The 14199-nt window shown below is 42.2% G+C and overlaps 1 protein-coding gene across 1 annotated transcript in view; it reads left to right on the top strand.

The window, feature by feature from the left end:
- Window positions 1-13806, top strand: part of LOC125705950 (MAP kinase-activating death domain protein-like) — a 53773-nt gene extending 39967 nt beyond the window's left edge. Inside the window, 14 exon segments of the mRNA XM_048972338.1 lie at window positions 41-199; window positions 536-641; window positions 1198-1220; window positions 1222-1261; window positions 2394-2514; window positions 2592-2697; window positions 3723-3833; window positions 4386-4493; window positions 4936-5100; window positions 5805-5877; window positions 7343-7449; window positions 9253-9322; window positions 11818-11864; window positions 12283-13806. Coding sequence (XP_048828295.1) covers window positions 41-199; window positions 536-641; window positions 1198-1220; window positions 1222-1261; window positions 2394-2514; window positions 2592-2697; window positions 3723-3833; window positions 4386-4493; window positions 4936-5100; window positions 5805-5877; window positions 7343-7449; window positions 9253-9322; window positions 11818-11864; window positions 12283-12396 — 1350 coding nt within the window. The 3' untranslated portion in view covers window positions 12397-13806.
- The last annotated feature ends 393 nt before the right edge of the window (window positions 13807-14199 follow it).

Raw genomic sequence — 14199 nt, 5'->3', positions numbered from 1 at the left:
GCATGTTTTCCACTGACTTAGTATCACTTCCTGTCCTCAGGTCAGCAACAGCTCAGGGGAAACGCTGGGGGCTGACAGTGACCTGAGCAGCAATGCTGGGGACGGCCCATCCAGCAAGCTGGCCCCCCACCTCGCCGTGTCCCGCGGGACGCTGTCTGATAGCGAGATAGAGACCAACCCAGCCACTAGTGCCGTCTTTGTGAGTGGCGGAGCTCACTGTAGAATGGAGAAATGTCGACGTTGTGTCTCTTTTTTTAAGGAAATATTCATATTAATTCTTGGGTGAAGAAATAGTATTTGTTACCGATGTGTGGCTCAGTTTGTTAAAATGCCTTCGCCGGACGGTTGCTGGTTCAAATCCTAGGGTCAGCAGGGTGATTTCACCATTAGGTCCCTGAGCAATTGGGACCATCTGAGCCTGAATTCTCAGTTGTATTTCACTTTGAATAAAAGCGTCTTCCATACAAATATGTAAATGTCACCAGGGCTGACTGAGGACCTCCAGAGGGTGTGAGTGATCTGTCTTTGTGCCCAGGGAAAGACCCACACGCTAAAGCCGAGCCTGAGGGAGCCCAAGGGCGGTTCTGCTGTGCCTCTTGAGGATATTAGTAGAAGGATTTACCTCTCAGAAGGCCTCTTAGGTAAGCTTGCACAGTACCGTGTTTATTTGGGAACTTGGCCCTACAGTGTTTTCAATGAATGTAAAGCCCTTTCCTGCATATACCAGAAATCTTTATATGCACTTTATTCTATGATCAGTGAAACTGACATGAAAGCAGTTTACCGATAATCAGGGGTACCATGGGGGGGGGGGGTAAAAAAATTTGTAACACAATCGAATTGGTCTTGGTTGGGGGCCCAATATGATATGCTTCTCTGGGGCTAGGGGTTCCCCTGCCGATAATGGCACTGGAATTTTTAAAAAAATTCATCTGTACGCTGTCCGTCATATCAGGTGGGTAATTTAACGGCGTTGAAAAGGCCTTTGTTGGCTGCATTGTAATTTTAACTTGTATATCGTACCCTTAACTACACGAGCACCAGCCTGCGCTCTTCTCTGATCCCAAAGCTCGCTGGTAACCGAAACACGCTCTTGCTCTTTCTGCCTTAACTTCCGCCTCGCTGCTTTTTGCCCCCCCCCCCCCCCCCCCCCCCCCCCATTTTTTTCTCTTTGGGCTTACGCTGGGCGTCACCCAGGTCGTGACAAGAGCTCTGTGTGGGGACCAGCTGGAGGATGCCGCCATGGAGACCTTTTCTCTGAGTAGGCCTGACCTTTCCTCCTCCGCCTCAGGCCAGACGGCCTGCCCTCGGCGTGCTCGTGTGGCGTGGCCTGCATGCTGATATTCAGCCCCCACCCCTCATCACACAGCCCTCCCCTCCACTCTACTGTATATGCCCCCTATTCCGTATTGTGATATAGTGCATGAATGTGTTGCATCCAGATTCCTGTCCCCTAGTAAGCATGTTCAAGAAGAACCAGCTGAGCGACAAACCACGCTCACTTGGTTTTTATTTAAACCAGCGATTTTCACAACAAGCCAAGACGGTTGTCTTCATTGTGCGTCAGTCCTTATTATCCATTGTGGCTCATTTCGAGTGTCCCTGCATTCGAGTGCTTGGAATAAGTACAATGAAATCAAGCTGGCTTTATCCGCAGATGTGAATAAGTGCCGAAGGATCTTTGAGTCCCGTAAGAGGAGGCCAGATTTTTATGTTTACAGGAGGCCTTTTGAAAGAGGTTTTCATCCAGTCAGTATGATTAAGAGGCCTGGTATCCTCAGCAGCTGCCGTGCCCAACCTTTTCTTTCAGTTGTCAGTCTCATTGTCGTACTGTGGCAGCCGCCGCTGTCGCCGCTGACAGATGGTGCCTTTGATGCCAGGAGGGGGTGCTGCTGAGCCCTTAGATTTTTTTCCAGTCGCGAGCCACAGAGAACAATGCGAATGAAACGACCTGCTTTTCCCTCTGATTAATCTTTGATAACCCTCTGGATTTTATCTGTCATACTGTCATTATCTGTCATACTGGCTTTTTTAGAGTGACTTCCGCTTACTTGGAACTGTTCACTGTCAGCCCTTTGCTATGCCTGGAATTTAAATTGATATCTGTGTTAGTGGAGCATCGATGTGGAAATTTTGGCTGATATCGATTACCAGTATTTTTTTTGTCTCTAAGACCAGTACCTATAACTGACTAACATCTTGAGCTCCACAAATCTGTAATGTCAGTGATGTTGCTTCTCTACTGTGGAAAATCGCTGATCATTCAATGCAATCATCTCCATTATCGGACTGATACCGATGTCTGTCTTGATTTCTAATGAACATCAGTCGATACCGATATGCTAACCGGTATATTGTGCATCTCTACTGTTTATGTGCACGTGTATATGCAGGCAAAGATCGCTCCACACTGTGGGACCAGGTGCAGTTCTGGGAGGATGCCTTCCTGGATGCAGTCATGCTGGAGAGGGAAGGGATGGGCATGGATCAGGGCCCGCAGGAGATGATTGACAGGTGAGTGTTCCCCAGTAAGTGAGCAGGATGATGAGTGTGATTCTGCAGCTGTTCCCTGACTGCTACTGCCCCTACAGATACCTGTCACTGGGTGAGCATGACCGCAAGCGACTGGAGGATGACGAGGACCGGCTGCTGGCCACCCTCCTGCACAACATGATAGCATACATGCTCATGATGAAGGTCCGTCTCAGCAAATCAGATATTCCTGCCAAAGCTTTTTGTTTGCACTCATCTGCAAATTCTGGCGTGACTCGGTGTTATTTTTGCCTGTGATACCGGATTGTATCTGTGTTGACTGCCCGGGGATGTAGACTTATTAACACCCTGTTAACATGCCATAGATATGTCATCATCACAGTTGGGTATTTCAGGTCGAGAGAGTAAAAGTCCAGACCAAGATTTTGTTTCAACCAACCAGTTGACCATAAAGAGTCACTATCACAGAGGACTCAACTGGTTGGTTGAAACAAAATGCCGGTCTGGACTTTTACTCTCTGGACCTGAATTACCCAACTCTGGTCATCATGCAGAGAAGTCAGATTATATACTGTGGTCTGACCTTAATATATTACGTACAGTTGCTTTACGATGGTTTGACTTGCGATATTTTGACTTTACGATGGCGCGATAGCGATGCACATTCAGTTGCCAACGTTGAATTTTGATCTTTTCCTGAATTAGCGACATGCTATACGAAACTTTGTACTGATACTGGCCAAGGGTAGCATCCATGCTTACAGTCTCTGTAGTAATCACGAGTGTAAACATCTCATACAATGTTTAACAATGTTTTTTTTTCCCTTTTTGACCAAAATTAACTTGTATTTATTTACTTCTCAGTTACTGGTATGTAGTTTGTTGCAGTGATTATTTATTTACTTATTCTGTGACAGTAGTTATTCACTTATCGTATCATATTTGTATTTGACTTGTAATATTTTCCCACTTACGATGAGTTCATCGGACCATAATCCCATCGTAAGTTAAGGAGCACTTGTAATGGGTTCCACTTGGTGATTGCAGGAAGCGACTTAACCTTTTATGGTAATTTGTTCTTCCACAAAGTTACATTCCATGCTAAACTGACACTGCAGTATTGGTTTTCTAAATATTCTTCCCCCTCCCCACCAGTAGGTAATTTGTAAATCTGAGTATGTAAAGTGTCTTTACATGTATGTGTTTTATTGTGATCAATGTTGTTGCAGGTAAATAAGAATGACATCAGGAAGAAAGTGAGACGTCTGATGGGGAAGAGTCACATCGGTCTGACCTACAGCCAGGAGATCAATGAGATTTTGGACCAGCTTGCTGACCTGGTAAGAATGTAGAACAGCAATGGGTCCTTAAGCTTGGGGGAATGGAAATTATGCCAAAAGTCAACTTTGTACTACACTTAACGAAAGGCTTCCGTGGTATGAAACCAGGGGGCAGCCTTGATATTTTGTTGATTTTAATTTAATTAATTAGGAAGCTATGTAGTCATACTGGTTTATATAGCTGGGCTTTTCCTAAGCATAGCTGAGTATCATGGTTGACAGAATTAAATGGAGTCCTTTTTAGTACTTGAGCCAGTAATCTTCTGGTTCACCCTGAATTCAGTCATCGTCAAGAGGGATCGTTGCTAACCTAGTGATCAAGACGCTGTATATCATTTATACTGAATTATAATTCAGTCTATCAATATTAAAATCTTATCAATGGACAGTAATTGCCACTGTATGATATCAGTTATACTCTTCAAACATGTGTTTGGAACATGAATCGCAGCCAAACAAACTCCTGGCAATAGTAGAGTTAACAGAACTAAAGGGAATTGCTGATAATGGAACAGAGTAATGCTGACATCTGCTTTGATGGCTATGTTCCAGAATGGACGGGAGCTGTCAATCAAGCCCAGCGGCAGTCGTCACATCAAGAAACAAACGTTTGTAGTGCATGCTGGGACAGATACCACAGGAGACATATTCTTCATGGAGGTATGAAAAATTCAACTACATTTATTCGTTTGATATTGCTACTTTTGTGTTATTTCATTGTTCTTTTTACTTTGAGTTGGTGTGCATTTTTTTTTTCTTCACTCAACTTGGGAAAACACTTATCTCAGTGAAAAATATCTTGAGTGTCCTTGCTTGTACTCAGAGATTTTGAGTAATGCAAGTAATCCTTTCCAAAAAAAACACAAGAATAAAAAAAAAAAAAAACAACAAAATTAAACTTGTAGTACATACTAAAGAAAATAAATGAAATGGCAAAGTATAAAATTACTCGGGTGTATGTAGCATTTTTGCATTAGCGCTTCCATAAACTCTATGTGCCTCGGATATTTTTTTTCGTAAGTCTGGATAGTTAGTGTCTCAGTTTGAATTGAATAAGCTCTTGAATGGTTCCACTGAGTCAGACAGAGATGGTCTGTTCCAGGTGTGCGATGACTGCATCGTCCTCCGTAGCAACATCGGCACAGTGTACGAACGATGGTGGTACGAAAAACTCATCAACATGACGTATTGCCCCAAGACTAAAGTCCTGTGTCTCTGGAGACGCAACGGCCAAGAAACACAGCTCAACAAGTTCTACACCAAGAAGGTTAGTCCGTCCATTTTTGCCGTTAGTAGCTTTCAAGAACCATAGTCTGCTTCTTGCAGGCCAAAATTTGGTCGGCAACATTTGTTAGTGACAACTGCGTTTGCAAACAAAATACAAAATACTTGCAAGCTATTGAATCGTGACGGAATATTTTGTGGACTGAGGAGATGGGGGGGTCCCCCTCGGTGTATATAGCCAACCGAGGGGGTCCCGATATTACGATATTATGCTGATTTGTGGGGGCGGCCCCCCCTCAGTATGTTTTACCAAGTGGAGGGGCTGGAAGTATCGCAATGGACTAGAACTGTCTTCGCGATCGACTTGTTAATTGCTATTTACTGGTTGTTGACCATTGATGTAGGCCATAAGGCATTAGCAGCTAAACAGTAGAGGATTGTTTTATTTTTGTTTATTGCACAACGGGCCTTATATTCCGAAATGTGAAACCTTTTTGCTAGATTTGATTCAATACTTCCTGACTGCTTGCTCTGTCCTGCTTTGTTAGACTGAAATGTACAGCAATGTCTAAGGTCCTTAGACTTGAAGATGGTTCAGTCTCTTAATTGACAGAACAATGTCTTCATTCCCCCAAATAGCCCCAGAGATTGGCTGACCCTTAGAAATGTTTCTCAAAAAAACGTAACAAAATGTAAAACCTGGGCCTGTTATTACTGCAAGTGTAGCAAACTCTCTTCTGTCCACAGTGCCGCGAGCTGTACTACTGCGTTAAGGACAGCATGGAACGTGCCGCTGCCCGGCAACAGAGCATTAAGCCAGGTGAGGTCTCACACGGAGCAATGCTGGACACCACAGAAGCTGAACGTTAACACTGACGCGGACGCTAAGTTGGCGGTTGGGGGAAACGGAGCCCAGGCTGTAACGCTGTGCACTGCTGGTCACTGACTGGTTTACCTGCACCCAATACCATGATGGATTTTATGTCTGTCATGAGGCGTATGGCAGAGATGCTCATTGTTCTTGAAGAGTACAAGAACATCTCTCAATGTTCAGAAACAGAATGTTCACGGACCTGAGCCTATCCCAGGAACAATGGGCGCAACAAAATACACGTAATATAGTGATGATACACGACAAGTTCCTGTACCATAACAGCCCTAGTAGTGTGGAATAGTTACAAAATATACAGCTTGCCCTAACTTTTTAAAAAGAATAATAGGTTTGTGATTTACATTTGGGGGCGGCATGGTGGTGCGGTGGTCAGCACTGTTGCGTCACACCTCTGAGACCCGAGTTCGAGTCTCCACCTGGGGTGTGGAGTTTGCATGTTCTCCCCATGTCGTCATGGGGTTTCCTCCGGGTACTCCGGTTTCCCCCCACAGTCCAAAAACATGCTGAGGCTAATTGGACGTGCTAAATTGCCCGTAGGAGTGCATGTGTGAGTGAATGGTGTGTGAACGTGCCCTGCGATGGGCTGGCCCCCCATCCTGGGTTGTTCCCTGCCTCGTGCCCATTGCTTCCGGGATAGGCTCCGGACCCCCCGCGACCCAGTAGGATAAGCGGTTTGGAAAATGGATGGATTTACATTTGTTATAATGTTAAGGGTAAAATGAATAATGAGTCTTGTAACATTAGTGACATAATGAGAGCTCAAAAGGCTGTACCTACAGCAGTGGGTTGGGGTTGGTGAGGAGGGGGTATTCTGCTTCTGTCCAGAAGACAGAACCGCGATACCAGATGGGGAACTTCTGTATCATGGTTTCAGTCTCTGTTACACCCTTAATTAATACCCAGTGTTTCCCACAGAAGTAGTCGCGATGGCTGACAGGGGTGCTGGTGTGTGTGTGTGTGTGTGTGTGTGTGTGTGTGTGTATATGCATGAGGAGGCAACCCAGCGATTTTTATTATATTAATTATCATAATGTGTGAATTTCTCACTTGGTTTTACACTCAAAAAACAGGATGTGTCACATGATGTATTTTGTTACAAATTAACAAAGTATATATATTTTTAAAAATACAAATTACGATACAAATTACAAAATAATCAAAAGTAATTAAATATGAATTAAATATGCTGAGCATTGGGCGTTTAGCAACCATTTAGTTTGCTTATGGCTTGAGCCAAATCTGCTAGAACTGAATCTGCAGTTGTACCGCTTAAGGGTCTGTTAATCAGCATGTACCCACAGATGAACAAACTACTGTGTTCAGTGTTTAGGAATGTAATGTTCAGGGAGTTCATTCAGGGACCGGTTCCTAACGCGGTTTGTCCTGTCATCAGGTCCAGAGTTAGGCGGGGAGTTCCCCGTCCAGGACATGAAAACAGGAGAAGGTGGACTGCTTCAGGTCACACTGGAGGGCATCAACCTCAAGTTCATGCACAGCCAGGTAGGGGGCGCCGTCCTCTGATCTCTGCCGCATGTGCATCCTGGTGTCAATGTGCAAATCTGCTCCTCTAAGTGACCAAAACTAATTAGCAGATGAAATTGGAACAACTTTCAGAACAGGGATATATTTTCATGTAATAAATAAGTTGCCATTTATAATGCAACAGTGATTCCTTGAAAGCCAGAAATACTTCTCATAAAAGCATTAAGAATGGGTTTGAGAGCACCTTAGGAGAAATATTTTGTTTGATTTGCTAGACATACCATGTTTTTGAAGATGCAGTGATTCATTTGAACTATGTGTGTGAATAATGCACACTACTGTAGCTATTGTTCTGAACTTATTTTCATTTGCAGTGTGTGTGTGTGTGTGTGTGTGTGTGTGTGTGTGTGTGGGTGGGTTTGCATAGATCACAGTTAAGGTCCAAAATGTCCCTGAAGTGCGGTAAAACCTGAAACTTCTTTGCTTACTTTTTGTGACATTTTCTCAGGTCCTCAATTGGATAACCTCAGGTTCACAAAGTTTGTGAATGCAATCAAGAAAAGTAAAAATGCCAAAAATATTGTATTTTGTTTGTTTACATAGGGTTAAGGTTAGGGCTGGGTAGAGGTTAAGGGTGTCGTGATTGGGATAAGGGTTTATCCCTTAGAAATGAATGGATAGTCCCCATTTAGGTAGGAAGATCAACGTGTGTGTGTGTGTGTGTGTGTGTGTGTGTGAGAGAGAGATTTTTCGTTAATCTATTCATCGTGAATTTGTAGTGATGATTTTAGTAGACGAATGTATCTCTTGGGGTGAAAAGGTAAGATCGGGTGCGTAGTTTTTAAAACAATATTTGTAATATTTGTTATATGGTGTGACCTGCAACACATCTTTCTGATATTCAGAATTGACATGGTTATCAAGTTCAGAATCGCTGATATCAGATTGCTTTTCTGCCCTTTGGTGGCCAGTGGACTGGTCCAAATGCAATGGGTCCGGATGGGACTGGTCCTGTTGGTGCTGTAGTGGGTGCTGGCCCTCATTGCTGGCGGAGGACGCATGGTGGGGGACATGCAGGTGGATGTAAATCAGGGAATGACAGCACGTTTGCTTTATGAAGTGCACAGTGTCGTCTTATGATCCTCTGTTAGTCCTCCTGTATGGACCATTAGGAATATGTCCTGCCTCAACGGAGTCTGATGTCTGTAACAGCACTGCATTCATGGCCCGTTGGTGTCTGTCCTCTTGTGTCTATTATTCTATTAATCGAACCCATTTCTCTCCCATGCCTACTCCACCTGCAAGGAGCGGAAGGTACATATCAAATCTCCAATTTTTAGTAGCAAGTTTAATTTTTCTTTTTTTTTTTTTATGAGAATGTGTGTTTGTGTGTGTCTGTGTGTGTATATGTATATACAATAAATCATACACTTAAGTTTTATTTACATTTCTGCTTTTTTATCTGGTAGAATTTTTGTTTCTCTATTCGTTTCTCTAGTAGAATTTCTGGCAGCCACATTTTTGATGTCCTCGATTGGCCCCGATTTGGAATTAATCGAGCTGCTCTCTCCTTTTAGCAATTACCTATGACAAAGTCCTGGGTGGAGACTACTGTCATGAAATTCTGTCTTATTTTAATGTTTTTTTTTTTTTTTGTGGAGTTGGTCGGCTGCGGTGTTCTCTTTGTAGTATTGCGCTGTTGTTCCTGCGTATGGCCTTTTACATTTTGGGTAGGTTGCACATTTTTGTGGTTTCATTACTGTTGTTGACAAACTTACTAATGTTCGTCAATTTGTTGTTTTTCTTCTCTTTCTCCTTTAGGTTTTCATAGAGCTGAATCACATTAAAAAGTGCAATACTGTCAAAGGAGTCTTTGTCCTGGAGGAATTTGGTAATTACATCATTTTGATACTCGACCGGTATGCGACATGGCAGTAACTCAGATCTGTGGCACTTGTCGAATGGTGATGGCACAAGTGCAGCTGATGCCCAGAACGCTTTAGGTGCGCTTTGCAACATTGACATCGGCGATTTGATTATGTGCAACTGGGGAATTCATTTGAAGGTGCCAAGGAAGTGGTTCAGTATTTATTTCGATTACTGTAACAGAAATTTTTCACTGCATATATTTGTCATATTCTAAATATTTTGCATCACAGAAATGATTGGCTTTTATGTGTGTTAACAACCAGAATTCAGTTAATGCCACCACTGTGTATTTTGCTTATTTTGTTTGTTTGCTTGTTTGTTTAACGCATTCTGATTCAAAGTTTGCTTGCTTTGTTTGTTTTCTTTTTTGGGGTATATGTTTGCTGTAGTGTTATTACATATGGTTAAGGCTGGGTAGAGGTTGTTGTTGATTCAGCACAGGTTGTGAGCGCTTAAATGTATGATCTGACTGTTATCGTTGTCTTCGTCTGATGGCTGCATCTATCAAAAGTCAAATGCCTAGATGAGGACTTTGCTGAAGATTGGCCATAGAGGGCCCTGTTACACAAGTAAAGAAATGACTTTGTATCTCCGGCACAGGACACACATGCACTGATAGACGTGTCTCATGGGCAGTGACAGAGGGTGTCTCTTTAGCCGGGTGGTTTAATACTCAGGAAATGCCCTTCAAAAAGAATCAGTGAAAAAAAGCCAGCAGATGTGCCCCCTCCCCTCTACCACCCCACATCCCCCCCCCACCCCAATGCGGGTTTGAGTTACTGCTTTGTCACTGTGCTTCTTAAATCCGTCCCCTCACCTTTGCTGCTATGAAAACCTTCATTCTCCAGCAGGTAAAGTTCTGTCATCTTAATCTACCTATTTGTTCCACCTTTCTTTCTTGCCTTCCTGTTTCTCTACTGCTAAATTTTTACTTTTCCTCTTGCCTCCCCAACACCTCCCCCCACCCCAATCATGTGTCAAACAGATCCCCGATATCTAGATTAGAGCTAATTCAACGATAATATTTTAAGGTTAGCTTTTAGCTGTACCTTGTTTTTACAGTTGACCGTTTTTTTAAATTAACGTTTAGCTACTTGTTCCTGGCATCTTCTGTGTCTTCAGTGACCTACTGGTCCATGGTTTGTAAAAATGTCCATCCTCCACCCGTCCGTCCATCTATCCATCCATTTTTCTATACCTGCTTGGCCTATGCAGAGCTGCGGCCCAGTCTTCATTTATCCCTTTGACTAATTACTATTTATTGAATTACTGTTGAGTAACGTTCAGCATTCATACTAATGGACAAAACACAAAACACGTATACTTAGTCACTTTGGTACCTTTCTCCACTTTTATATGTATGTATGATAAAACACTGCCTGTACATTTTTTTTAATCGGCAAAACACTTTATCTGCTGGTTGCTTTGTGGATTCTTTCCTCATGTTTTCTGGAAGTAATTATTAATTTTTTTATATATATATATATTTGACAATTTTTCTATATGTTCACATGTATGGGTGTTTGTGTGTGAGTACGCTGGTATAAGCTGGTATAAGTGTCATAATGTTTTTTTAAAGGTACAAAGTAACACAGCAGCATGACCAAAAAAAGATTGGACAAAGATGGCAGCAGTTTTCCCAGTGCTAAATATAAGCACTCTGTAGGCTGCTGTGTGGGCATCACCTCCCTGCAATCTCTAAATGCATGTGTCCCTGTCGGCCAGAAATACGAATTGGTGTTAAAACCTGCAATAGCTGTGTCAGAACTTGTATATTTAGCAATTTCTAGCTGCCGCTAAGTAATCTATAAATTTATAATTACTACTAAAGGAGCTGGGACAGTATGAAAAGTACAGTTGAAAACAAAAAGCAGTGATTGGTGAATTCTGTTTTACTCTTATGTTATTGACAACACTGCAAAAAGACAATAGTTTGAGCTAATGACCATAATATTATATATATATATATATATATATATATATATGCTCGTCCTAAATGGGATGCCAATCGCTGCTTTTTGTTGGGAATGTTTTCCCAACTTTTCGATTTAGTTCAGTTTACTTTTATATAGCGCCTTTTACAGCCAAGTCCAAAGGTCCTTTGCATGGGTGATTTTTCTAGAAATCTACAAATAAAGTTGTAATAACAAATTCAGCAAATTTTTTGCAAATCGAAAGGAGGATCGATATTAAGTCACGTAGCATGCAGTGTTTAATGTGACAGCGATTGTCTTTGTGTTTGAAGTAATCTTGAATCATCTTTATTCACAGGGAGTAGATTGTGGCTGCTTCCTCATGCCGATTTCTCATTTTCAGCCATTTATGGGGTCTAGTTTCCATGACAATGGACTTTCTGAACTGACGCATGCATCCCTTTTATTCCAGCTGTAATTCGGTTCGTCTGCCTTCCTACATGTGTTGAATTCTGTGTTTTGTTTCTTGCACGTCCGGTTGTAGTTCCTGAAACTAAGGAAGTGGTGATCCACAAGTACAAGACTCCAATGGTGAGTGACCTTTCCCTCCTGCACTCCACCTTTGCTCCTGATACGTCTCTCCTTTATGTATGAGCTGACATACTGCATTCTCTGTGCCATTTGTAAAATATCTCCCTTTCCACATATTGAATTCTGTGTAAACCATGCTATATATGCTGTCATAGCCATATCCTGACCAGGATGCCTCTTGATCCTGGTTGTAGTGGAGGGCTGGAGCACATCAGTCGTATATATTTCTTCTGATCTCTCACACCTTTAATCGGGATTCTCATACGTTTTTGGTACAGTCAAGCTACAGTAGTCATCATAGTATTTAATGTCTGCTATTCCTATGTGGGCCTCCAGAGGGCAGCACTCCACCACCGGTGTCACCTGGTTACTGTAATTCCCAAAGCCTCAGTTGTGCTGTGATGTGTCTCCCTCTCAGGCACACCAGATCTGCTACTCCGTCCTGTGTCTCTTTTCCTACATGGCTGCCGTCCAGGGCAAAGAGGTGGAAGGCAAGCCTAGGGCTGTGTCACCTAGGCCGCTGCCCAGCTAATCCGCATTACGTCTTCGTCTCCACCAGGGGGCACCCGTTACCACATTACGCATGGTCTCCTTTCTTGTCTTGGCTTCCGTTTGATTCCTTCCTTTTTAAGCAAATCGTGGAATGTGCTTATTTTTTTTCCCCTCCTCTTTGTTTTTCTTCCGATTTAGATAAAAACGGCAAAGCTGAAGTTATTTGTCTTTTGTAGGGCAAAAAAAAAAATCGAAGTAAAACAAAGCTGTAATGTGAAAAATCAGACGATCATAGTTTATGGCTTGTAAGCAGTCTAGATCACAGTATTTCAGGATGTTTAAGACTAATTCCTGCTTAATGTAATGTTATACGTAATGTAATAATATGGTGTCACATTACACCCAGAGTGCTGTATAACTGTTATACTAAATGGTGTTATAAACTGCTCAGCCTCAAACCCTGAAATGTTTCAAAGCGCAGTGGTCGCATGCTTTAGTACCGTTAAAACATTTCTAGAAAAATTTTACGGTCGGCTAACATGTAGCTCACAGAGGATAGATATGCAATCCAGATTCCCCCGTGATGTTATGTGATGACGAAATTGACTCATTGAGCTTTGTTGTTGTTTCTTTTGTGTTTGTGTTTCTGTTTTTGTGTGTGTGTGTGTGTGTGTGAGAGAGAGAGAGGAAAATACTTTGCTGTACGATTTGTAATTTATTTGTGTGTGGTTAAATGTGTTGGATTGCATGTTACAACGATCTTATGTCAAAAACAAAATGGTGTAGATTGACATTCCCATAACTGTCAACCGCATTGATTTGCTTGTTTCACTTGTGTCATGCCCTGGGTCAAGGTGTAATCAGATTGAGGTTGGGAATGTGCACTACATTTTGGTTTAATAGCAAAATCCAAGCTGTATGTATACAAGTTGTATGTATAAATGACTGATTTGTGAATGTAAAAAAAAATTATAAAAGAGGAATAGCTGTATACATTTCTCCTTGGTATTCATTGTTGTTTGTTTGAGTGCTGAAGTTTCTTTTGCCTCTTTCAACCCCTGGATGGATTATGTGTTTTTGTTTGGGTTTGCATTTTGGATTTTTCACCCATTGATAATGCGTATACTTCTTCAGTATGTTTAATAGTGGAAAGGTTTGTGTTAGATATGTCTTAAAGAGAAACATTTGTAAATATTGCTACTACAAGTAACTGACTAGAGGCCAAGAAGCTTCAGAACAGTTTGGTAGGGACCTGCTGAATGATATTTATTATAGGAGATTATTTAAAATTATCTGTGACCTGTGTTTGGTTGTCTGATTTCTGCTGCTGTAATGATTTTTTTTTCGGGAGGGGGATAGGGGGCCACTGGGTGTAAATATTTCAGTGTAAAAGTATTTATAGAACTTGTACAGCTTTGGCTATATGAAAATAAACTATGTCCAACCAGAATTGATCCATGAGTTTTTTTTTTTTTTAAGTTCTCAAATAGACAATTGACACTCTGGTATTTTCAAGTAGGAATGGGCTTCTTCAGCTTAGTGATGATTCTGGAAGGACATTTCATGATAAAGGGGACCTGAATTCGATGCCTTAGAACTGTGTCTGAAATGTCTTGTTACTGACACATTAAGGTATTGAGCTGTTAACTCCCAGGGTCACTTTCTAGCTGTGCTTTAGTGCGCGGTGCCTGATGTCCCGGCCAGTCGGGCACCCGCCACTTTGCCTGCAGAAGTGCAGAGGTGTGTTTGACGAGCACCCCCATCCCTGGCCCCCTTAATCTGCAGGAGAAGGACACATTCTCTGATAACGCATGCCCTGGGCACAGTCAGCACTAGATCACAG

The sequence above is a fragment of the Brienomyrus brachyistius genome, chromosome 13, assembly GCF_023856365.1.
Source record: "Brienomyrus brachyistius isolate T26 chromosome 13, BBRACH_0.4, whole genome shotgun sequence".
Classification (NCBI taxonomy): Eukaryota; Metazoa; Chordata; class Actinopteri; order Osteoglossiformes; family Mormyridae; genus Brienomyrus; species Brienomyrus brachyistius.
Note: the sequence above shows the minus strand (reverse complement) of the source record. Positions and strands in the feature narration are given on the sequence as shown.